At 44.8% G+C, this 23537-nt stretch overlaps 1 protein-coding gene across 4 annotated transcripts in view; it reads left to right on the top strand.

Annotated features, from left to right (window-relative positions):
• Positions 1–23537, top strand: part of MAST2 (microtubule associated serine/threonine kinase 2) — a 345729-nt gene that overhangs the window by 23222 nt on the left and 298970 nt on the right. For all 4 annotated transcript variants that reach the window (XM_039483465.1, XM_039483464.1, XM_039483463.1 and 1 more), the window contains exon 2: positions 4593–4740. In XM_039483465.1, the coding sequence (XP_039339399.1) occupies positions 4593–4740 (148 nt within the window). The remainder of the gene's footprint in view (positions 1–4592; positions 4741–23537) is intronic.

The raw sequence follows: 23537 nt of genomic DNA, 5'->3' as shown, positions 1-23537 counted from the left end.
AGTGTGTGCTGTACATATATTAGTTAGTTGCTCCACTACATATCAGAGGTGTCTGCGTATTTGGTGATGTATGGTTATATAGTAGTTGTAAAAACACTTGGTGTTCTTTGGGTTGTAAGATGCTGAATAAAATGGAAGCTCTGATTCGTTACAGATCTAAAACAGATTTATATGTAGTAGTGCATATATTGCAATTACATTAGCTGCTGTTTTGCTTCCGCCTGCCTCAAACCTGATTGAATGTTTGCTATATGCTATGAAGTGCGTGTGTGTGTGTGTGTGTGAGAGAGAGAGAGAGAGAGAGAGATAAGTATACATCTATTATTTGTTTGTATATGGTAATGTCCAAGATCTTCAAGAAGGGATGATCGCTGTTCTGAGATGCTTACTGGGTAAGGATCTTGTTTTCCATGTGGAATTAGTATGGCAGTAACCTGTGAATAGTGTGTAAATAATTTTATTTCCCATAGGGTGTGTGTTTGTAATATCTAGTTTAAATTGTCTCTTGGCATGTTACCCCTAAACAGAATGGATGGAATAAATATTAACTTAGTTACATAGAAGTAAGAAAAGTCTGAGATCCTGCACTTGAAGAAAATGGATTGCATGGAAATGTCCACTTGATCCTAAATTTTATTAATTTTTCTCTCCTCCCCACATAAGCAGAGTTCCAGAAGAAGATGAGAAACCCACTAAGAGTCCTTGCCCATAAGCTTTGGGAGAAATTTTCTTTCAGACCCAGTATTATTTTTTGTGTGTTTGTGGTAATGTACAAGAACCTCTGACAGGACTGGGGTCTTATTGTGCTAGGCTCTGTACAAATGTGTACAATGCTGTGGATGTGTTCACAATTCAAGGCAATTTGGTCATAGTTGAAATAGCAAGAATAGGCAAGCCTAAGCCCCACTTATGCTCTGTAATAGCCAATATGGATTTGTCAAGAACAGTTCATACCAAACAAACCTAATTTCTTTCCTTTGACAGGGTTACTAATATAGTGGATGGGGGGAAGCAGTAGATGTGATCTCTTGAGAGTCCAGAGGGGAGCAGCAAAAATAGTAAAAGGTTTAGAAAACCTGACCTATGAGGATTAAAAAAAGGTTAAAAAAGTGGGTATGTGTAGTCTTGAGAAGAAGTGAGGTTTGGAATAGGTGCATAGCCCAGCAAATGAAGATCTCGGTGGTCTATATACCGGGATCACAAAAAACAATTGCATATTTGCTGAGCAGAATTTTCCATTAAGACCATGAGTGAGAGCTGACCAATATAGTTTTTTGAGAGATCTGCCTTATCTGGGTCTTCCTCAGGTGCCACACCCTCCAACTCGAAATGCCTCTGTCTTCTCATGGGGTTGGAGGGAGGAACACTGTTGTGACTCCTTGGGAGATGCCCTTCTTGTCCTTTTGCTGTCAGGGTCTCTTGTATGCCTTCCCTTCAAATCCACGGATCCACAAAGCCCTGCCAAAACTGAACCAAGAGAAACCAGTGATCATGTTTCATAGTCCTGGCATGGTTGAGACAGGTGTGGTCTAATGACTGACTTCTGCCCCAGGAGTCTGACTCCATAACCCATCCTAGTGTATCATCCTGGCACCTCAAGGCCTGACTCCTTGTTGGGTCTCAGACCTAGAGCAGGAATGTTCTCCTGAAGTCCAGTGGGTTCTGTTAAATAGCAGGAAACCTACTACATGAAGGACTTGCAAAAGTGCTATGCTTTCAGATCTGGCGCACCTATGGTGACCAGATAGCAAGGGTGAAAAATCGGGATGGGGTGAGGAGTAATAGGCACTTACATAAGACACAGCCCCAAATATCGGGACTGTCCCTATAAAATCGGGACATATGGTCACCCTAGATGCCCCTAGTGCTCCATATTGCCTACTGATTCTCCCCTGGTGTCTATTCTCAGTTACCCGCTAAACCTGAAATTGCTGGGACTGTCCCTGAGCTCTGTCAAGGTTCACTTAGCTGCCATCACCCCATTCCATTTGCCAAGTGAAGGTTTCTTGGTCTTCATGTGTCCTATGACAGCCAGATTCCTTAAGGGCCTCCACTGTGTGACTGTACCTCACCTGGGACCTCAATTTAGTGCTTAAGACATAAAAAGGATCTCCCTTTGAGCCTATGGCAACCTGTTCACTACTCCATTTGTCCTTCACGACTTCATTCCTTGGCCAGAAGGGTAGGGGAACTAGGAGCCCTTATGGCTGATCCGCTGTAACATTACCCCGGGTACAGTCTGGACTGATGAACAGCTGTGTCCCCTTAGTTCTCCAACCTGGGGTGCCTTTTACATTGCTTCAGTGTGAGAGTTACCACACCTGGTTTCCTCTCTCACAGCCTCCAGCATGAAAGTTACTCCTAGTTATATTGTATGAGTGCTATAGCCAGCCACCCTTGAATTACACTGCAGAGCAACACCAGGAAATGACAAGTCCCAGACTTTCCCCCAGAAATGTATGTCTTGTACTGTCCAGCTCTCTCCTGGACAATACAAGCTCAAATAAAGTCTGTCATTTTATTAATAGAAAATATGCACAAATCCTGTTATCAAAAATGGAGTTTCCCAAACACTTCAGTCCAAACGCACTGATTTAGATAATACAATAAAACAAGTTTATTAACTACAAAAGAGAGATTTTAAGTGACTACAAGTAATGAGGCATAAAAGTAATAATTGGTTAAAAGAAAATAAAAGTAAAATACAACTAATGCCTAATTTAACAAGCTAAATGAATTCAAAGCAAATGTCTCTTTCATCGTGTTACAGCAGGCTTATTGTCTGAATTCTTTTCAGTCAGGATCCCTTCCCCAGTCCAAAGCTGTTTCCTTTGTTCTTCAAGTGTTGTCAGTGCCCTCAATAGAGAGAAAAGGAGGAATCATTTGGGGCATCTCCTTTCTCCTCTTATAGTTCTTCCTCTTCTTTGAGAATCATCTCCAGCTGAGGTTCAGAGACAGAGGGTCTGTGTGGATGGGAACCCCCAGCTATTTCTTTGTCAAGATGTAGATTTTCACCCACATTCTCTTCTCTGCCAAAGAATGGCCGCTTAACCAAGTGATGGTCTATTTCAGCGTTCTTCATTGCAAGGCTCATGGGCCAGTGGTAGATCCCATGAACTCTAAGTGCAGCTCGCTAAGTTCCCTCTAAGCTCTTCCGTGCAGCAGGCTATAAATAGCCGCACAGCAGCTCTAAAGGGCCACACAGCAGGGACCTGTAGAGGAGAGAGGTAGGGGGTGGGTGGGAACTGGGGAGGGGAGCAAGTTGGGACTTGCAGGGCTGCTGTGGGCCTCTCTCCCAGCCCCGGAGCTCCTGTACCGCCTGCCAGCAGGGAGGTGAGAGGGCCCCTTCTCCCGGAGCTCCCATGTCGCCCTCTGGCAGCGGGGAGAGAGTCCCCTTCCCCCCAGAGCTCCAGTGCCACCTGCTGTCATCCAGAGAGGAGACCAATCTCCATACAGTGTATGGTGAAGCCTGGCTTTTTATCTTCACCAAACTAAGCCCTTCAGGGTTTTCCCTAATCTTTTCCTTTGCTGAGGGGGTCACTTAGTCTTCTCTCAGAGACTAAGTGGGTGTCAGGGGGCGCATTTTGTCGTGGAACAAGTCCTTTGGGCTGCACCCCCCTCCTAGAGTCACTGCTCACTCCACAAAGGCTTATTCTACTTCCAGTGCTCTCCCTAGGAAGGTACCCATCAAGGACATTTGCAGGCAGTCACCCGCTCCTTCAGTCACATGTTTTCACAGCATTATGCCTTACTCCATACCTCCAGGATGGATGCAGCCTTTAGTGAAGCTGTTCTACACTCTGTACTGGGTACACCTCCTCAGCATCCTGCTCCACATTAAGGCACTACTTGGGAATCTCCTCATGTGGAGCACCCATAGGAACAATAACTCAGGGAAGGAGAGGTTACTTACTTTGTACAAACTGGAGTTCTTTAAGATGTTTTGTCCTGTGGGTGCTCCACTACCTGCCTTCCTTTCCTCTCTGCTTTGGAGTTTTTAACCATACTTGGTGGTGGTTAAGGAACTGGCGTGGCACAGGTCTGCTCCTCCCTATATGCTCTTGTACCAGAGCACGAGGACATGTATGGTGCAGGCATGGAGCCGCAGGCACTACTAGCAGAAAAGTCTGTGATTGAGAGCGTGCAGGTGTGTGCACATCCTCATGTGGAGCACCCATATAGACACAACATCTCAGAATTCCAGTTACTGTATAAGGTAAGTAACCTCTCCTTCTCCATCTCCACTGAGGGCAGGACAAAAAGAAATCTGCTTAATCTGCAGCAAGGGAGATTTAAGTTAGATATTAGGAAAAGCTTTCTAACTATAAGAATAGATAAATATTGGAATAGGTTACTGAGAGAGATCGTGTAATCCCCGTCATTGGAGGTTTTTCAGAACATCTTAGACAACACTTGTCAGGGATGGTCCTAGGTATACTTGGTCTTGTCTCAGTTGTGGGGGATGGATAGATGATCACTTCCATCCCTACATTTCTATGATTAGTTTCTAGGCAAATTGTCTGTTTTCTGAAACCTGTTTGGTTGGTTCTTACAGACTTTTGTTTGTGGTGTTCTTTTTTTCCCCCCCCAAGGATGTGGTAACAGAATCCACTCCATTACGGTGCAGAAAGCTCAGTAACCCTGACATCTTTTCATCTACTGGGAAAACTAAACTCCATCGTCAGCTAAGTCAAGATGACTGCAAACTGCGTAGGGGTAGCCTGGCCAGCTCTCTGTCAGGTAAGCTGCTTTAAACACTACTCCTCTGATGATTGATCAAATATCAAATGCATGGTATTTTGTAAGAGTACAAAAACTGTCCTAGGGTTGTTCAACATATCCTTTCTTCCAATGAAACCAAGGAACCATTAAGTGTTGACATTCTGCTTGCTACTGTGCAAAACACAAATGAGGATACACTCCCTGCTCAGAAGAGTTTAAAAAAACAAACAACCAAAACAAATAGACTGGTTTATTTTGTATCAGTGGGACACATGACTCTCTTAAAATGTAAAATTATGTTCTCTTATTTTGAGAGGAAAATCACTTAATGCATAAGAATATGATCGTTCCAAATGCTAGGAATGACATGGAAGAAGATTCAGAGTGGAAGGAGGATATAAAAGGAACTATTAGGAGGGAGTCTAGGGTGAAGTGAGGAGGAGGAAAAGAGCAGAGATATCATGAATGATAATTAGAACCCCTTACTAGATGCCCAGAAAGCTACATTCCCACAGTTGAGAAAGAAGGTTGTACTGGTTAAAAACCTGAGCTGGTTTAGAATGGAAGTGAAGGCAGCTATAAAAAACTAATAATAATAATAAAAAAAAAGAACAAATGAAAGAATGATGGTGATAGTAATGAATACAAATGAGAAGTTAGGAATTGTAGCAAATTGATAAGGGAAACCAAGGGGGACGCAGAGTTATCTGTAGCCTGCGAACACAAGGACAATAAGAAGGAGCTTTTAAAATATATTGGGAACAAAAGAATCCTGACAATGGTGTTGGTTTATTACAATGTGGCAATGGTAGAATTATCAATAATAATGCAGAAAAAGTAGAAGTATTCATTAAGGAAATCTGTGCTGTCTTTAGGGGAAAAAACAGATAATATAGTCTTATCATATGGTGATAACATTCCTTCGATTCCACTAGTATCGCTGGAGGATGTAAAAACAACAGTTCGACATTTTTAAATTAGCAGGTGCGGATAACTTGTATCCAAGATTTGTAAAACAGCTTAGCTGAGATGATGACTGGACCATTGATTCTGATTTTTGATACATTCTGTCATTGAAACCTTTCAGTAATGATTTCTTACACATTTTCACAGCTATAAGTTTTCACTGTTTTCTGGGTATTACAAGTTTGAACGGTCTTTTATATCTGAATTAAATTGTAAGATCTTCAGGGAAGATCTTGTAAATATATGTATAGCTCTCAGCGTGTTTTCTGAGATCAGTAAGATTGGATTTACAGAAAAAAATCATGTGAATGGTTAAACTATAGTAAAAGAAAAAGATTTTTGTATCAAATGTTTAGCTAATCAGGTCCTTTTTACTAGCAAGGTTTTTAGAGTATTTTTTACATCCTTACAGTTGTGTTCTTTTGGTGTACTGTAGAAATTGTTTCCTTAAAAAAAACAGTTACCACCTTCTTTAATAGTTTGTATGTATACATTTTGTATATATTTTTTTCCTTTTGGCAGAAGTTATTTTTCTTAAGAGCCGAAATTTTACTTTTCGCTTATTCTCTTTAATCTATCATCAGTTAATGTAGTTTACTTTCTGCTGTAGAGCCAGAGAAGGCGGATGATCCAGTGACTGGAGTGGTAACTTGGAACTTGGGAGACCTGGGTTCAACTCCCTGGTCTGCCACAGAGTCCCTGGGCAAATTACCTAGTCCTTATGTCTCAGTTTCCATGAGTAATATGGAGATCATTCTTCTTCTTATTCCTCCTCCTCACTGGGGAAAGATGAATACATTAAAGATTCTGAGATGTTTAGATACTATGGTTGTAGGGTCATAAGTGCCTAAGATGAACAGGATCACAAGAACACACTTTTGATTTGAGTCGGCTATACATAAGTCACTGTCAGGTGTTGACTGTTTTTTAATAATAGCAATAGCTAGGGAGTATGTATTTTGACCAAAAAAACCCACCCCCAAAACCAACACCTCACCCAAACAGTGCCATAGCAAGAAATTTGGAGGCTACTCGCGAGAGAACCTAGTGGGGGGCCCCTTTCCATTAATAATATTCCATGACCAATTTAATCGAAGTATGCAAATAATGACACATAGAAATCCACAACTAGTAGTCGGCTGAGACTACCTTTGAAGCTAAACAAATAAAAAAAATAAAAAGGCTGTTGCATTTTACTTTTGTCAATGGATAACTACTGGAAAAATGTGTGTGTGTTTCTTACCTTGTTTATGCTGAGTAATGGAGTGCTCTTTTGATGAATTGTTCTGTTATGTGCTTGAAGCCCAGTGTCTTGCAAATGTCACTTTTCTATGGACAATGTAGTCAGTCCTATTAAACATTCTTGAGACATGGTAGACCTCAAATAAGTTTTTATTGACTTAAGTTTTAAGAAACGTCTTTCTGCCTGTGCCACAGAGATTGGAGCTGTGAGAAACACCTGCAGAGCAATACACATGTTTGGGTACAGCGTGGACAAACTGCTTCTGGAAATGAATTGAAGTGTCTCAAGTGCATCAGTAAAACACCAGAAAGATTCTGGAGTTATGTACCAGCTCGTACCTGTCTATATTCACAATACAGCCATCAGAACTCGTCAGAGTTGATTCCAGGTTACTGTGCAATTTTTCTAATGTGCTTGATGGAAAAAAGTTTGGTATGTTTCTCATATTACACAGGAATCCATACATGTTCACGTGTTCTCACAAAAATTAAAAACGTCCCAGATTCATGAGAGCAGCGCCTATAGCAATATTGAAGAAGTCAAATTTAAATCTCTCTTCTGCATTGCCAGTGACTTGCTCCTCTGCTTTGTAGCTTTGCAATTTATTACTGCGGACTAATGTTTCAGCTAGTTCTGCTGACACTGACATTTTTTTCTGCTATCTGTTTAGCAATTAACACCTCTTCATGATTCTGTGTTGGTCTGAGTAACTTGAATTGATTTGCTGACTTCATCAAGACCAAGCATTGAGCTTTATTTTTGCAATTTTAATTTTAAGCAGTAAGCTTTTACAAGCCACAAGTGAGACTGAACTGAAATGAGGAGAGTTCATCTGCCAGTGATCTGACTTTTGCATATATATCTTTAGTCATTTCTTTCAAATTCAGTAGTACTGTTTGTGCACACTGTGCCTGAAACTGCAGAACTTTGATATTTCCAATTTTGCTCTCTGCCAGGAACAAAAAATGCCTTTTTGTTCTTTTGAATTAAATGAACTTGCACATGTTGATGCTGTCCACTCATGTTAACTCAGTATCGTATCCCTGTCCCTTGCAGTTATCCAATGTCATACCATGTCTGGATAACTCTTAAAGTATCTCATCTGACAGAGCCTTTTTGGTAGTTTCCTCTACATTCAGAAATAGGAATTGCTCTTCAATCTTGACTTCTGTCTCTTGGATATTAACATACCTCAAAATGACAGACATTTGTTCCTCGTGACTGATAGCAGATGTGCAATACAAAATAATGGAATAATACTTTATTTTGTTTTGTTGCTAATTGTACCTGTTACCTTTTGTGATAACTTCAAAATGATAGTTTGTATTTCAGAGCATATGTATTGGTGTCTTTCTTCTTTAGTAAAGAAACATCTTGTGTTCCTTCATCACAGGCTCAAATTTAGCCATTAATTGGACTTGGCCTAAAAAGTTTCCATTTCCACTCTCATCAAGTTTTTCCACGGATCCACAAAATGCTAGGTTTTGTTAAGTGAAGAACAAAGGCCACAATTCTTTTAAATACACCTTGCAAGTATTGTCTCTTAGTTTTGAGCAATGATTGTGAAGTCTGGTCAATTGCAGATTCAATTTTCAGTCATGGTTCCAATTCTCTCCACTTTACTTTGTATCCGATTGAACATGATTTTTCTCATGAGTTTTGAGAGGTTTGTGGTTATATTGCCATTCCTGAAAACCACCATCAGTGAGAGACTATGCTGACCATCACCAAATAATTAGCAACAAAAACAGAACATTGCATCCTCTTTACTGGAATATATGAGCCAGTGTCATTATACATTTTTCAATTTTCTTACATAATTTTCTTCTGTAAACCTGCTTCCATTGTGACTTGGAAAACTTTTACCTTGTACTTGCAGCGGTCCATGTTTCAGTATGGTTATTCTTGTTTTGTCATGGATGAATTTGGGCCATGTTGAAGGATCACTGACATTAAAAGGGGATATTGAAATTAGTGGAATGTCTTCTGAATTGTGACTACTCTCTTCCACGTGTTGAGATATAGCAGATATAATCAGACAATGTTTCTTGCTGCTTATTTTCTTCATGCCCCTTTGTTTCATTTCCCCCCCCCCCCCCCCGGATTGGTTTCCTGGACGGTTTCTACATTAGAAGAGGTGCCAGGAGTCAAAAACCTCTCAAGTGCACCATTGTCTCTTAATCTGATCCTGTTTCTCTTTTTTCCTTCCTTATGGAATGGGACCTGGCTGTGCAAACATTTAGAACTAGAGGACAAAAATGGGAATGAAGTGATGCATAGAGGGACACATCCAGCCCTCTCATATATCCCCCTCCTGGTCTCGCACTCTCTTGTTTACTCTCTCATCATAAGACAATAACAGGAGGACATTGAACTAAATTGAAAGGAAATACAGATATTGAATTAAAAGGGAACTTTTTAGGCTCCCCTCTGGGGCAAGGTCTGTGAGGTTCTCACCCTCTCTGATCTAGTGATCTGGACTGGGGTTCAGACTACTGCAATCCATCCCATAAATAAAAATCCTTACTGAGTTTCAGTCTTTGTAATCACAGAGCATTCTTGTGCACTATGCACTTAATGTTAAACAGCAGGACAACATGTAACATATCTGCAACTGTAAAGCAGAAATGCAAAAGTTCACCTCAAGCAGGGAAAATAGTATCTCTAAGAAACAGAGTTAGGGGGCTTTGGGGTTTCCCAACTAGTCATGGCTAGGGAATGTACTGTCTCTGTAGGAACTGCGTGTGTCGAAGGAGTTCAACCATGCTGTATCCTCCTACTCTGTTTACTTTGCATCTGCAGTAGCACTGTGATTATGCAAAGGGACATATAAATGCCAAGTATTCCATAATTGCACTACATTTAGTCTGCCCTGCATCAACTGAAATAGCCTAGAAGCTACAGACTGCATCTTAGGCCCCCTTTGGATCTGAGGCCATCTGCTGCCATAGGTTTCAGAGTGGTAGCCGTGTTAGTTTGTATCAGCAAAAAGAACGAGGAGTCCTTGTGGCACCTTAGAGACTAATAAATTTGTTTGGGCATAAGCTTTCGTGGGCCAAAACCCACTTCATCGGATGCATGCAGTGGAAAATACAGTAGGAAGATCTCTCTCTCTCTCCACACACACACACACAGAACATGAGAAAATGGTTGTTGCCATACCAACTCTAATGACACTAATCAATTAAGGTGACAAAACCCCAAACTCCAAATCTATATTCAAGTAGAGATGTCCTGAAGCCTCTAATCAATTGCTGGAAGTAGAAAATTCGAGTCTAAACTGTAAGAGGTTGTGCTGGTGACTTAGTCTCTTCCCTTTGAGTTGGTACTGAAACCATGTTCAAACCTAGTATTTGGGGGGCACTGAGGTGCAGTCTTATGTGGACATTCAAAGCCTACGTACTGACCAGGTGTTGATGTGAAAGTAGAGTTGTTAGTTTGTCCTGTCCAAATTCCAGCTCGGGTAATTACATTCTGCTTAACAAAATTCCTCTTTAGAGCTGAGTGAAAAATTTTAATTGGAATGATTTTCTGATAAAACATGTCCTTTTTTCGTAAAATGGGAATTTTCCATGGCGAAAATTTAGTTTTGCACAAAAAGTTTGTTTTTCCATTGTGAAAATTGAAATGACAACTGCCCTCCAGGAAGGCCTTGTCAGCTGCACTTTTTACCAGTGAAATTGACAAAAGGTTTCATGGAGGGCTGTGTCTGCATTGCAGTGTAAGCCCAAGCTCAGATTCAGGCTTGAGCCCAAATTGCCCTTCCGTCTACACACACACATCTTGGTTTCAGGCTTGGACCTAGAGTCCTAGGGTACGTCTACACTACCCGCTGGATTGGCAGGTAGCATTTGATCTATTGGGGATCGATTTATCATGTGTAGTGTAGATGCGATAAATCGATCCCTGCTTGCTCTGCTGTCGACTGCTGAACTCCTGCTTGGTGAGAGGTGGAAGCAAAGTCGATGGGGGAGCAGCGGCCGTCAATCTCGCGCCGTGAGGACGCAAAGTAAGTGATTCTAAGTCGATCTAAGATATGTCGACTTCAGCTACGTTATTCTTGTAGCTGAAGTTGCGTATCTTAGATTGATTTCCCCCCGCAGTGTAGACCAGGCCCTAGGATCCTATGGGGTAGAGGGTTCAAGCCTGAGCCAAGCTGGGACTCTCAGTTCAATCCCTATTGCTTTTCAGTGTAGCTGCAGTTCCACTTGACCTGGGTCCTGGAAGTTCACCAAAGGTATCCCACAATCCCATGGGCCATCTTCCTTTGTCCTCTCTATCCCAAGAATCTCCAATTGACTCAAGTGGAAATGAAAACCACCCCCCTTGGTCATACAGCAGCCGCTCAGTGAGTCACTGTTAACTCTTCCTTTGTCTTCTGACCACCGAGCTGCAAACACATCATCAGAGAGCCATCTGTGTTGCAGTACTGACCAGCCAGAAAAAGCTTTTTGCAAAGTATGCTGCATCATGGTCATGGGAGCACAGCCAGATTTTGGTGAATCTCTGGTGTGAGGTCAGCAAAACTGTGGACTTCAGTAGGATTACCAGAAATACAATGCATATCAGTAAACAGTGAAGAAGCTGGAAGCTTTGCAAATTTATCGCACTGGTGACCTGTCCAGTGAGCGAATTAAGTGACTTGAGTAAGTACCAGAGGACCAAGGACCAGAACCGCAACTCACCAACACCATGCCTGCTTTATGAGGAGTTTGACCAGATGCTGGGCACTGCACCCAGGATCAAACCACTGTGGAGCATGATGACCTGTTCAGTCAGGATGGTGTCCTGATGAATCCAGCATGCGGACTTATGGAAGCCTGCAGCGGGTGCCAAGTGAGTACCATGAAGTCACTCTTGCCGAACCAGCCCCAGAGCAGGCTTTGGAACAGGATCAGCAGCAAATTCTGTTTGATGCACCCAAGGAACATCCTGCTGCTGAGTCTACAGCAGACATCGAGGGGCCGGAAGCCGCCTGTGAGCCCAGTAAGTTTCTAGCTTCATGTTAATGGAATAATGGGAGGAATTTCCACTCTATGAACCAATGCAAAATTTATGAGAGCCCCTGCCTAGCACCATGTATCCGCTATTGCCAGATTGTATCCCAGCGACTTGGTGTCCACCATCCCCTTCCTCCCCACTACATGGAGTTGAAAATGGTGACTGGGAAATGCCAGCAGTAAAGTACACCTTTAAAGAGTATTTTTACTGGAAAGAGTTTTTTTTTCTTTTGCTAGAGTAATTCCTGTTTCTTAAAGATACAGCAATGTAGTATTTTTAAGTTGGCTGCTCTGTAATTCCCATTTCCAAATCTAGTCCATTTCAGTTAACGGTAGGCCATGCAGGCTGTAAGACAGGGGATAAAATAATTTTTCCCAAGTACGAGTGGGATTCAATTTTTGTCCAGAAATGTGCTGGGGGCCGGGAGGAGGAAGGCTGTGGAGTTTTGCGTATTTGCATGCAACTGTAACAGGATAAGCCATGTGGAAGCTAACACAGCAATCCTGTTGATTCCCTCATAAATTCTGACCCAATCCTGCGTGCTGATAGCTGCAAACTTTTCCTGGAGCAAGACCTGCAGATGGGTAGTCACGTTGCGAGGAAGGGCATATTTTTCAGGGCCACCTCGGTAGCTGATCAGCCCCTCCACTCATAGATACGCTGTTCAGGCACTGTACGTTTGAATACTTGGGCTGCATGCACTGCAGGTTTTCCACCAGTAGCTTGGGATAACATCTCCCTTAGCCAATAAAACACCACAAGAACAGTTATGTCCTCCGAAATGGTAAAGGACTGAAATAATAGAAAAAGCTTCTGTAGCAAGGTCCTCCCTGACTGCCTCCTCCCTAATTCAAATAGTTGTGCAATTTTTGTAAAATAAAAATAGCTTACAATTTTTAACTTGCCATTGTTTTTGCACTACTTTAACTGCGATTAACCAGGCTTTGTCCAGGGAGCTTTGATTGACTGAAGCATCTCTTTGACAGTATATTGAAGTTCATTTGTGAAATGTAACACTTTAGGTCCTTGAAATGCCACAAGAATTAATTTTGTGCTCCTGCACAGAACTGTTTGAGACAATAGCCCTTTGTGTCTTGTCCTGTTGTAGGTTTCTCGACCTCTACTGGCTGCTGTATCTCCACAGCTCTACTTTAGTGCAGTGTGAGGCTGACCCAACATACCTTCATGGACCGTTCCAATAAAAAGTATTTCTGTGATGAACTTACGGTTGAAGTTCTGGAGAAGGCAAACAAGAAGGTCCAGTACCAGAAACAAAGGGATTTAGGACTAGAGAAAAGTCATGCAAGAGGCAGGAGGAAGGGCTGAGGCTCAACTTACAGATTGAGAACAGGGTTTCAGTGTGGGAGCAGGCGCTTGCTATGCAGTTCCTGGAACAGGAATAGTAGCTAAGGGAGAAGGATAAAACTCAGAAGAGAGAACAGTTTGTGCAGCTCATCTCCATCATAGCTGCAAGGGTATAGCTCCTGCTGCCTCTCCCACACCACAGCCTAATTCCCCTGAGATGTACTCTCAGCCAAGAAACAGCTTGGAAGACTTCATGACTGGGTGGCCCATGGAATTGGGCCCCCTGAGCAGCTGGGCAGGGCAGTTAAACCTTATGCAGCCCTCTGTCCTGACCCCCTCTCTTCTGGATACCTCTGACTCCCTCCCCGGGCGCCAAGAGTGCAGAATGTGGGGAAAGAAGGGAAAGGAAAACAGGGGACCTGGGAACATGCAGCAGTAGGGGGTTTCTGTCATGTTTGCACTTTTTTCTGCACCTTTTTTGGTTTGTTTTTTGTTTGACCAGTTAGGTCTGGTCTACACTTGTCTGTTATTTCGGAATTCAAAAAAAAAAAAAAAGATTCTGTCCGCATGACCAAACTGGTTTTTCGATTTAAAGGGCTCTTTAATCCAATTTCTGTACTCCACTTCGGCAAGTGGAGTAGCGCTTAAATCGAGATCGCAATCCCAGGTTAAAGGTATTGTGGACGCAATTCGACGTTATTGGCCTCCGGGAGCTATCCCAGAATGCTCCCTTGTGACCGCTCTGGACAACACTCTCAACTCCGATGCACTAGCCAGGTGGGCAGGAAAAGCCCCAGGAACCTTTGAATTTCATTTCCTGTTTGGTTACCATCAGCACAGTCCACCGTCACAGGCGACCATGCCGAGTCCACCATCACAGGAGATCACGCAGTCCCGGATTCGCAGACGAGCTCCAGCATGGTCCGAACGGGAAGTACTGGATCTCATCACATGTTGGGGAGACAAGTCTGTTATGGCAGAACTACATTCCAAAAAAAGGAACGCAAATACATACGCTAAAGGCTCCAGGGCCATGACGGAAAGAGGCTACTCCAGGGACACAGAGCAGTGTCGTACAAAAATCAAGCAGCTCAGGCAAGCATACGAAAAAGCCAGGAAGGCGAATGGGCGCTCTGGGTCACAGCCCCATACATTCCGCTTTTACTGTGAGCTGCATGCAATTATGGGGGGTGACACTACCACTACCCCACCACTGTCCGTGGACACCTGCAAGGGGGGAGTTGCATGGAGCGAGGAGGAGGAGGAGGAGGAGGAGGAGGACAGTGCACAGGCGGCAAGTGGGGAATCGGTTTTCCCCCCAAGCCAGGAACTATTCTTAACGCTGGAGCCAATAGCCTCCCCCCACTCCCAAGGCGGGCTCCTGGACCATGACCCTGGAGAAGGTATTTCTGGTGAGTGAGAGCCTGATCGGAGCCACGTGGTGGGGGGCGGGGAGGAAACCCAGCCACACTGGGCTGTTCGCGTTTAGTTTAAAGGGCTCATCTTGCTCAGAACCTCATGGGAGTCACGCAGTGGGTGCAGGGTGGGTGGGTGTTGTGTGAAGCGATCATCCCAGAGAGGCTGCAGGCCATTCCTTTATATGGCAAACTCACCAGGCATTGCTTGCTATGGGAAAGGGAGCCCAGCAGTTTGAAAGCATTGAAATGAATGTAGAAGAAGCAGAACCCCACGTGCCCCTAGGCTGCCTGCAAGCTGAATTGTGTTGCCCGGCTGTGTGTGATGGCTTACTCACACCAAAGTGTCCCCTTTGTTCTCTGAAATGTATCTTTTAAAATACTACCCTCCCTTTTTCTCCTCCTGCAGGTGCAAATGTTTCAACGCGGCCCTTATCTACTCCATCCCAGAGGCTGGTCCAGATTAGAAGGCAGAAAAAACGAACTCGGGACAACATGTTCACCGAGCTCATGCAGTCCTCCTGCACTGATAGGGTCCAGCTGAATGCGTGGAGGCAAACAATTGCGGAGTCCCATAAAGCATTACAGGAACACGAAGAGAGGAGGGACGCGCGCGATGAGAGCAGGCAGGACACTATGGTCAAGCTCATGGGGAAACAAACTGACATGCTCCACTGTATGGTGGATCTAATGCGGGAAAGGCAGCAAGACCACAGACTGCTGCTGCAGCCCCTGTATAACCGCCCTCCCTCCTCCCCAAGTTCCATAGCCTCCTCACCCAGACGCCTAAGAACATGAGGGGGGAGGCTATGGGGACCCACACACTCAACCCCAGAGGATCACCCAAGCAGCAGAAAGCTGGCATATGCAAACTTTTTATTTTGTTTTTGGACTTGTCATTCCCTCCCTCCTCCTCCACCCTCCTAACCCAATACCTCCTTCTCCCCCAGTCTACCTTTGGATTTCTCTCAATGTGTTGTGCAACAAATAATAAAGAACAGTTTTAAAACAATTTTGACTTTATTTCCTTTCATATATAGGGAGCGAGTAACTTCAAGAGAAACAACACAACTGTCACACCGTACCCTGGCCAGTCATGAAACTGGCTTTCAAAGCTTCTCTGATGCACAGTGCGCCCTGCTGCGCTCTTCTAATCGTCCTGTTGTCTGGCTGTGCGAAATTGGCCGCCAGGCGAGTTGCCTCAACCTCCCACCCCACCATAAATGTCTCCCCCTTACTCTCACAGATATTGTGGAGCACACAACAAGCAGCAATTACAATTGGAATATTGGTTGTGCTGAGAGCTAACCGAGTCAGTAAACTGAGCCAGCGCACTTTCAAACATCCAAAAGCACATTCTACCACCATTCTGCACTTGCTCAGCCTATAGTTAAACTGCTCCTTACTACTGTCCAGGGTGCCTGTGTACGGCTTCATGAGCCATGGCATTAAGGGGTAGGATGGGTCCCCGAGGATAACTATAGGCATTTCAACATCCCCAACAGTAATTTTCTGGTCTGGGAAGTAAGTCCCTTCCTGCAGCTGTTCAAAGAGACCAGAGTTCCTGAAGATTCGAGCGTCATGCACCTTTCCCGGCCATCCCATGTTGATGTTGGTGAAACGTCCCTTGTGATCCACCAGTGCTTGCAGCACAATGGAAAAGTACCCCTTGCGGTTTATGTACTGGCTGCCCTGGTATGCTGGGGCCAAGATAGGGATATGCATTCCGTCTGTCGCCCCGCTGCAGTTAGGGAACCCCAGCGCATTAAAGCCATCCACAATGGTCTGCACATTTCCCAAAGTCACTACCCTTGATAGCAGCTGGTCAATGATTGAGTTGGCTTGCAGCACAGCAGCCCCTACAATAGATTTGCCCACTCCAAACTGATTCCTGACTGACCGGTAGCTGTCGGGCATTGCAAACTTCCACAGTGCTATGGCCACTTCTCAACTGTGAGGGCTGCTCTCATTTTGATGTCTTTGCGCTTCAGGGCAGGGGAAAGCAAGTCACAAAGTTCCATGAAAGTGGCCCTACGCATATGAAAGTTTCACAGCCACTGGGAATCATCCCAGACCTGCAACACTATGCGGTCTCGCCAGTCTGTGCTTGTTTCCCGGGCCCAGAGTCGGCGTTCCATGGCATGAACCTGGCCCAACGCCACCATTATCTCCCAATCGCCACATGCCGTGCTTCTAGGAACCGTCTGTGTCCATGTCCTCATCAGTATAGTAATCGCACTGTCGTCGCTTCCTCGCCCAGTTTTGCAGGTACTGAACATACTGCTGGCTAATGTGCGAGGCATTTGCAATGGTCAAAATGGCAGCGGAGATCTGAGCAGGCTCCAGGACTGCTGTGCTATGGCGGCTGCATGGGTAATCCTGGAAAAAGGGCGTGACACATAGGAGGCCTGTTTGGTTCAAGATGGCCGATAAAAGGCGGTAAATGGTTGTCTTCTGTAGCTTTCACTGAGTCGGGAAGCTTGCTAGAGCTGCAACAGCGGGAGAGTAGAGTTTGCGGCGGAAGCTGTGCTGCTTAGTTCACGGTAGCCGAAAAAAGGCAGGAAATGGTTAGACAAAAGAGTAGATAGAAAGACGAGAGGACATGCGAGGTGGATTCATAGTACCAGGAGACAAGTGATGCACCGTACTGCACCATCTGCTGGCAGTATGGCGTCTGCCGTAGCTTTCACGGAGGGAGGAGCGAGTGACGGCACACGCCCAGAAACACCCATGAGAATGTTTTTGCCCCATCGTGCACTGGGAGCTTAACCCACAATTCCAATGGGTGGCAGGGACTGCGGGATAGCTTCCCACAGTGCACCACTCCGACATTCGATGCCAGTCTCGGTACTGTGGATGCACTCCACCAAATTCACACCCTTTAGTGGGGACACACAACACAGAATCATAGAATCTCAGGGTTGGAAGGGACCTCGGGAGGTCATCTAGTCCAACCCCCTGCTCAAAGCAGGACCAAACCCAACTAAATCATCCCAGCCAGGGCTTTGTCAAGCCTGACCTTAAAAACCTCTAAGGAAGGAGATTCCACCACCTCCCTAGGTAACCCATTCCATTTCTTCACCACCCTACTAGTGAAAAAGTTTTTCCTAATGTCCAACCTAAACCTCCCCCTCTGCAACTTGAGACCATTACTCCTTGTTCTGTCATCTTCTACCACTGAGAACAGTCTAGATCCATCCTCTTTGGAACCCCCTTTCAGGTAGTTGAAAGCAGCTATCAAATCCCCCCTCATTCTTCTCTTCTGCAGGCTAAACAATCCCAGTTCCCTCAGCCTCTCCTCATAAGTCATGTGCTCCAGCCCCCTAATCATTTTTGTTGCCCTCTGCTGGACTCTCTCCAATTTATCCACATCCTTCTTGTAGTGTGGGGCCCAAAACTGGACACAGTACTCCAGATGAGGCCTCACCAGTGCTGAATAGAGGGGAATGATCACGTCCCTCGATCTGCTGGAAATGCCCCTACTTATACAACCCAAAATGCCATTAGCCTTCTTGGCAACAAGGGCACACTGTTGACTCATATTCAGCTTTTCGTCCACCGTAACCCCTAGGTCCTTTTCTGCAGAACTGCTGCCCAGCCATTTGGTCCCTAGTCTGTAGCAGTGCATGGGATTCTTCCATCCTAAGTGCAGGACTCTGCACTTGTCCTTGTTGAACCTCATCATATTTCTTTTGGCCCAATCCTCTAATTTGTCTAGGTCCCTCTGTATCCTATCCCTACCCTCCAGCGTATCAACCACTCCTCCCAGTTTAGTGTCATCTGCAAACTTGCTAAGGGTGCAGTCCACACCATCCTCCAGATCGTTAATGAAGATATTGAACAAAACCGGCCCCAGCTCCGACCCTTGGGGCACTCCACTTGATACCGGCTGCCAACTAGACATGGAACCATTGATCACTACCCGTTGAGCCTGACCATCTAGCCAGTTTTCTATCCACCTTACCGTCCATTCATCCAGCCCATACTTCTTTAACTTGCTGGCAAGAATACTGTGGGAGACTGTATCAAAAGCTTTGCTAAAGTCCAGAAATAGCACATCCACTGCTTTCCCCTCATCCACAGAGCCGGTTATCTCATCATAGAAGGCAATTAGGTTAGTCAGGCATGACTTGCCCTTGGTGAATCCATGCTGACTGTTCCTGATCACTTTCCCCTCCTTTAAGTGGGAATGTATAAAATCACTTCTGAAAATTCAAATAGAAAAAGTTCAAATTAATTTCGTACTGTAGATGTACCCTTAGGTACAGCAATCCACACTTCGATCACTTCCTTATATGGATCCATACTGTAAATCACCCTTGCCCTCCCATTTCATAGGGTGTTATGTTATTCATAACTATGTTGCATGACAGTCAAGCCCCCTCTCTTCCCCAGCACCCTCCCAAATCAATTAGTGCATCTCCCCCCTCCAAGCACATTCACAGAAGTACTATTTTTCCCTCTTCCACTGGGCCATACAGGTCTATAATATGGGAGTGCAAAGCTCCTGACTTCTGTTGCCCAGCTGCAGCCAGCTCCAGCTGTGGTAGTTAGACTCAGTCAGGCAGTACATTGCTTCAGCGCCCTCTCACTGTCATAGTTCCATTCAGGGGGAAACGGCTCACCTCTGGCTTCACAAGGATTGTGAAGAGTACAGCAAGCCACAGTAATGCGGACAACGTTGATGACATTGGCATTCAAACGTGTCTAGCTATCGCCTATGGGATTTCAATCTGCCCAAAGCACATTCAACAACCATTCTACATCTGCTCAGTATAATTAAACCATTTTTTGCCATGGCCTCTAAAATCAGGGTATGGTTTCATAAGCCAAGGTAAAAGGGATATGCAGGGTTCCCCAGAATAATGATGGGGACAGTGTCATTTGGTGGAAATAGTGCCCCAGCCTGTCCACGAATGTAGTTTCCTGATAGGCGAAAAGCCCTGGCATCATGAACTTTCCCAATGCAGCCCATGTTGACCTTAATAAATTGGCCTCTACTCGAGGAGGGCCTGCATAATTATGGAGTAGTACCCTCTGCAGTTTATGTACTTGTGCTCCTTGAGGAGGGAAACTATGGGCATGTGACTCTGATCAATGGCCCCAGCGCAGTTTGGAAATCCTGTTGTCTCAAAGCCAGCAATTACCTCTGGAATATCTTTTATACCTGCCACCTTAGGGTAAACAAAATGTCTGATTGCCTCAGAAACCTCTGCCACTGCTTTACTTGCTGTCAACTTTTCAGCACCAAACTGGTTGGCAACAGACCTGTAGCAGTCTAGGGTAGTGGCTTCCTGATGGCTATAGTAACCTGCTTCTGGACCAGCAAGGGTACCCTCATGCATGTCTTTATGCTGCAGGGTTGGGGCAAGGTGCTCACAAAGTTCCAAAAATGTAACTTGCTTCATGTGAAAGTTTTGGACCCTCTGCTGGCTCTCCTAGGTCTGCAAAATGATGTGATCCACCACTCTCTGCTTGTGGCCCTGCTCCAGAAGTTCTGGCCTACATAGGGGGGCATCAGCAGCTATTCCAAGTGTAATGAACAACATCAGCTAGTGTGAGCCTGCCATGCTGGGGTACTCTTTCTCCTCTGTCTGCTTCTGCTCCATCTGAAGCTCTGTCAGGACCCTTTGGTGTCTCAGAAAATGCCAACAAAATGTCCGCCAGCACCTTACAGAGGCTCCGCCTGTCTCCTGACATAGGTGAAAGCGCAAAAGAACTTTTGAAGAGGGATCTCCTCCATGTTGCTTGGCAGGCTGTGTTGGCAGACTGTTCAGACTTCCTATAACGTGCAGGGTGGGTAGTACAGTACCAAAGTCAGAAGGCTAGAGGTGAGATTTTTTTTTCAGGAAGGCGCTAGAGAGATTGGGATATGGTTGGTTTTCTCAGGTTTGCATGCTGCAGCGTGGATGCCAGAGCCCCAGGTTCGAGCTTGGGTTAGAAAATTCTTCATAAAGGGTTAAGAATCAGTGAGGACCCAAGCCTTGGGTTCTCCATCATGGGTCAGCTGAAGTGAGTCCCCATAATCTTAGGCTTACATTGCAGTGTAAACACTGTCAACTTCCACCACAGCTCTGGGAGGCAGAGAGCTCAGGTGCACAGCTTCCCTTCCTCCAGATTAGCTAAGGGAGACAGGTATAGAGATGGGAAGATAAGCACCCAGGCTCTCTGGCTCCCAAGGCTTTTGTGGTGAAGCAGAGGTGGAGTACTCTAGATTTGTGCCTCTCCAGCAGAGGGTATGGAAGGCTTTTGCCAATTTTACTTCGTTTCTGCAAATTGATTAAAAAATTTAAATTTAAATAATGGAGATATCCTATCTCCTAGAACTGGAAGGGCCCTTGAAAGGTCATTGAGTCCAGCCTCTGGCCTTCACTAGCAGGACCAAGTACTGATTTTTGCCCCAGATCCCTAAGTGGCCCCCTTAAGAATTGAACTCACAATCTTGGGTTTAGCAGGCCAATGCTCAAACCACTGAGCTCTCCCTCCCCCTTTTCTTAAAAAAATGCTTTCTAGAGGGGCTGCTAAGGCTGACTCCTTGGTTCCCAGTCTCCCCTCTCACCAAGCTCTGGGAGCCACAGAGGCAGAGACCCTGTGTGTTCAGCCTTCTGGCCTCTCCCCCAGTTCTGGGACTGGAGAGGCTGAGTCCCCCATCTTTCTGCCTCTCTGGCTCCCAGAGCTTGGGAAGAAGTGAAGAGGCTATGAGCCCAGGCTGTGTGCCCTCCTTAGCCGGACTGAAAGGTTCTTGTCAATTTCAGTTGTGAAACTGACGAGCTTTCCAGGAGTGCAGCTGAGAAGCAGAAAAATTGTGTTTTGGTTCTCCTGAAGTGGAATTTTTCTTGAAATCCCTTGTTTATGAAAACATTTGCATTTGTCTCCTGGTTTAGGACAAGTTTTTTTTCAAAAACTTGATTTTTTTTGAAGAAAGGGTTTTTCATTTTTTGGCCAACTCTATTCTCTTTGCAATTCTATGTGGATACAGTACAGTAACTCCTCACTTAATCATCCCGGTTAAGGTCGTTTCGTTGTTACATTGCTGATCAATTAGGGAACATGCTCGTTTAAAGTTGTGCAATGCTTCCTTCTAATGTCGTTTGGCAGCTGCCTGCTTTGTCCACTTCTTGCAGAAAGAGCAGCCCGTTGCAGCTAGCTGGTGGGGGCTTGTAACCAGGGTGGACTGGCAGCCCCTCTATCAGCTCCCCGCTCCCCTAAGTTCCCTGTGCTGCAGCTGCCTAGAAGGCTATTAATTGCCGGCAGTTCAGCTGTCCCTCCCCTCACTGCCATGTGCTGCTCCTGCCCTCTGCCTTGGAGCTGCTCCCAGAGACTCCTGCTTGCTGTGCGAGAGGTGGGAGGGGAGCTAATGTTAGGGTGTCCCCCTGCTCCTGCACTCCGCTTGCCCCTTCTCCATATAGAGCAGGGAGGGGATATGAATGAAGAGAGACATAGAGGGCTTGGGGCAGCAGCTGCTGTCTAAACATCCTGATCCACTTAAAAAGACAATGCACTTAAGAGTGGGTCAGCTTACTTAAAGGGGCAGTGTGCATCTCTCCTCCACACACACAAGGTGTGTGTCTTTCTCTGTCTGCTATGCTTCTTCCCTCCCTCATGTTCGTGCTGCCTTGTGTGAGATGCTACATTAACAACAATGTGTTAACCCTTGAGGGCTCAGCCGAGTTCTAGTTCATCATTTAGCAGCAAGACATTCCTGGGAAGTATCCCTCTCTCTTCCACCCTCTAACTTCACCACCTCAACCAAGCTTCAAAATCATCATTGCTGTGTACAGTATTAAATTGAGCGTTAAGCAAGGAGTTACTGTATTCATATATTTCCGATCCTAAATTGATTAGTATACTCTTCAACCTGCAGTTGCATTTCAGTTGTTTTTTGGTATCTGTTGTAATTTGCATCATCAACAGAAAATATAGCTACTTTAGGACCTATTTGCTATTTAAATGGAAGACATGATGATCACTTGGAGAAGTTGAGTTGGGGGGAAAAAAGATGCCTGTAGGACTTCTCCAAGCTCCATCCACAAAATAGCTCTGCCCATCTGAGTTTCCAAAATGAGATGCTGCTCATGGTCTATGGAATAGATATTCAGAATATGATTGGGCATGCTCATTGGGCTCCTTCAGCTTGGTTTCCCCATTGGACTGTTTGGGATTGGCTCCCCTTTTGTAGGGCATTGTTGCCCTGCTTGGGCTCTGGTAGGCTCTTTGGACTTGGCTCCTTTGTTATTGGAGGCGTGGTGGGGAATTGGTGGCACCTCTCAAATATGCCCAAATAAATCTGTTAGTCTTTAAGGTGCCACCAGACTCCTCGTTTTTGTGGATACAGACTTAACACGGCTACCCATTTGACACTTGACCCATTACTGCAGTATCTGAGCACCCCATAATCCTTTTAATTCAGCTATTCCCACAACACCCCTGAGAGATGGGGAAGAACTGTTGCCCCCATTTTACAGGTGGGGAACTGAGGCACAGAGAGGCTAGGTGACTTATCCAAACAGGGTGCACTGATTTAAATCAGCAATTTTAATCATGAGTTAAATCAGCAAGCAGGCAATCTTGATTTTTGCCTTTGAACTTTTCTGTTATATTCCTAAAGAAAGATTGATTCTGATTGGTTGGTAACCATTTAAAATATATTGACTTGCAACTAAATATTAGCCTTTACATTAAATTTGGTGCCTCTTTTTGCTAACCAGAAACATACACTCTATTTATACACACTTATTAAATCAGTTATGTAGTTTAATTTACATTTATTCAGCTTCTTAATTTTTACATTTTTATTGTGCTAGAAAATGGTTAATGATGGATTTTTTTATTTAGTAGATTATTTTTAACTTGTGATTTGTGCCAAGCTCTGTTTGGATGGAAAT

This window comes from Mauremys reevesii, linkage group 8 (assembly GCF_016161935.1).
Source record: "Mauremys reevesii isolate NIE-2019 linkage group 8, ASM1616193v1, whole genome shotgun sequence".
NCBI lineage: Eukaryota > Metazoa > Chordata > Testudines > Geoemydidae > Mauremys > Mauremys reevesii.
Note: the sequence above shows the minus strand (reverse complement) of the source record. Positions and strands in the feature narration are given on the sequence as shown.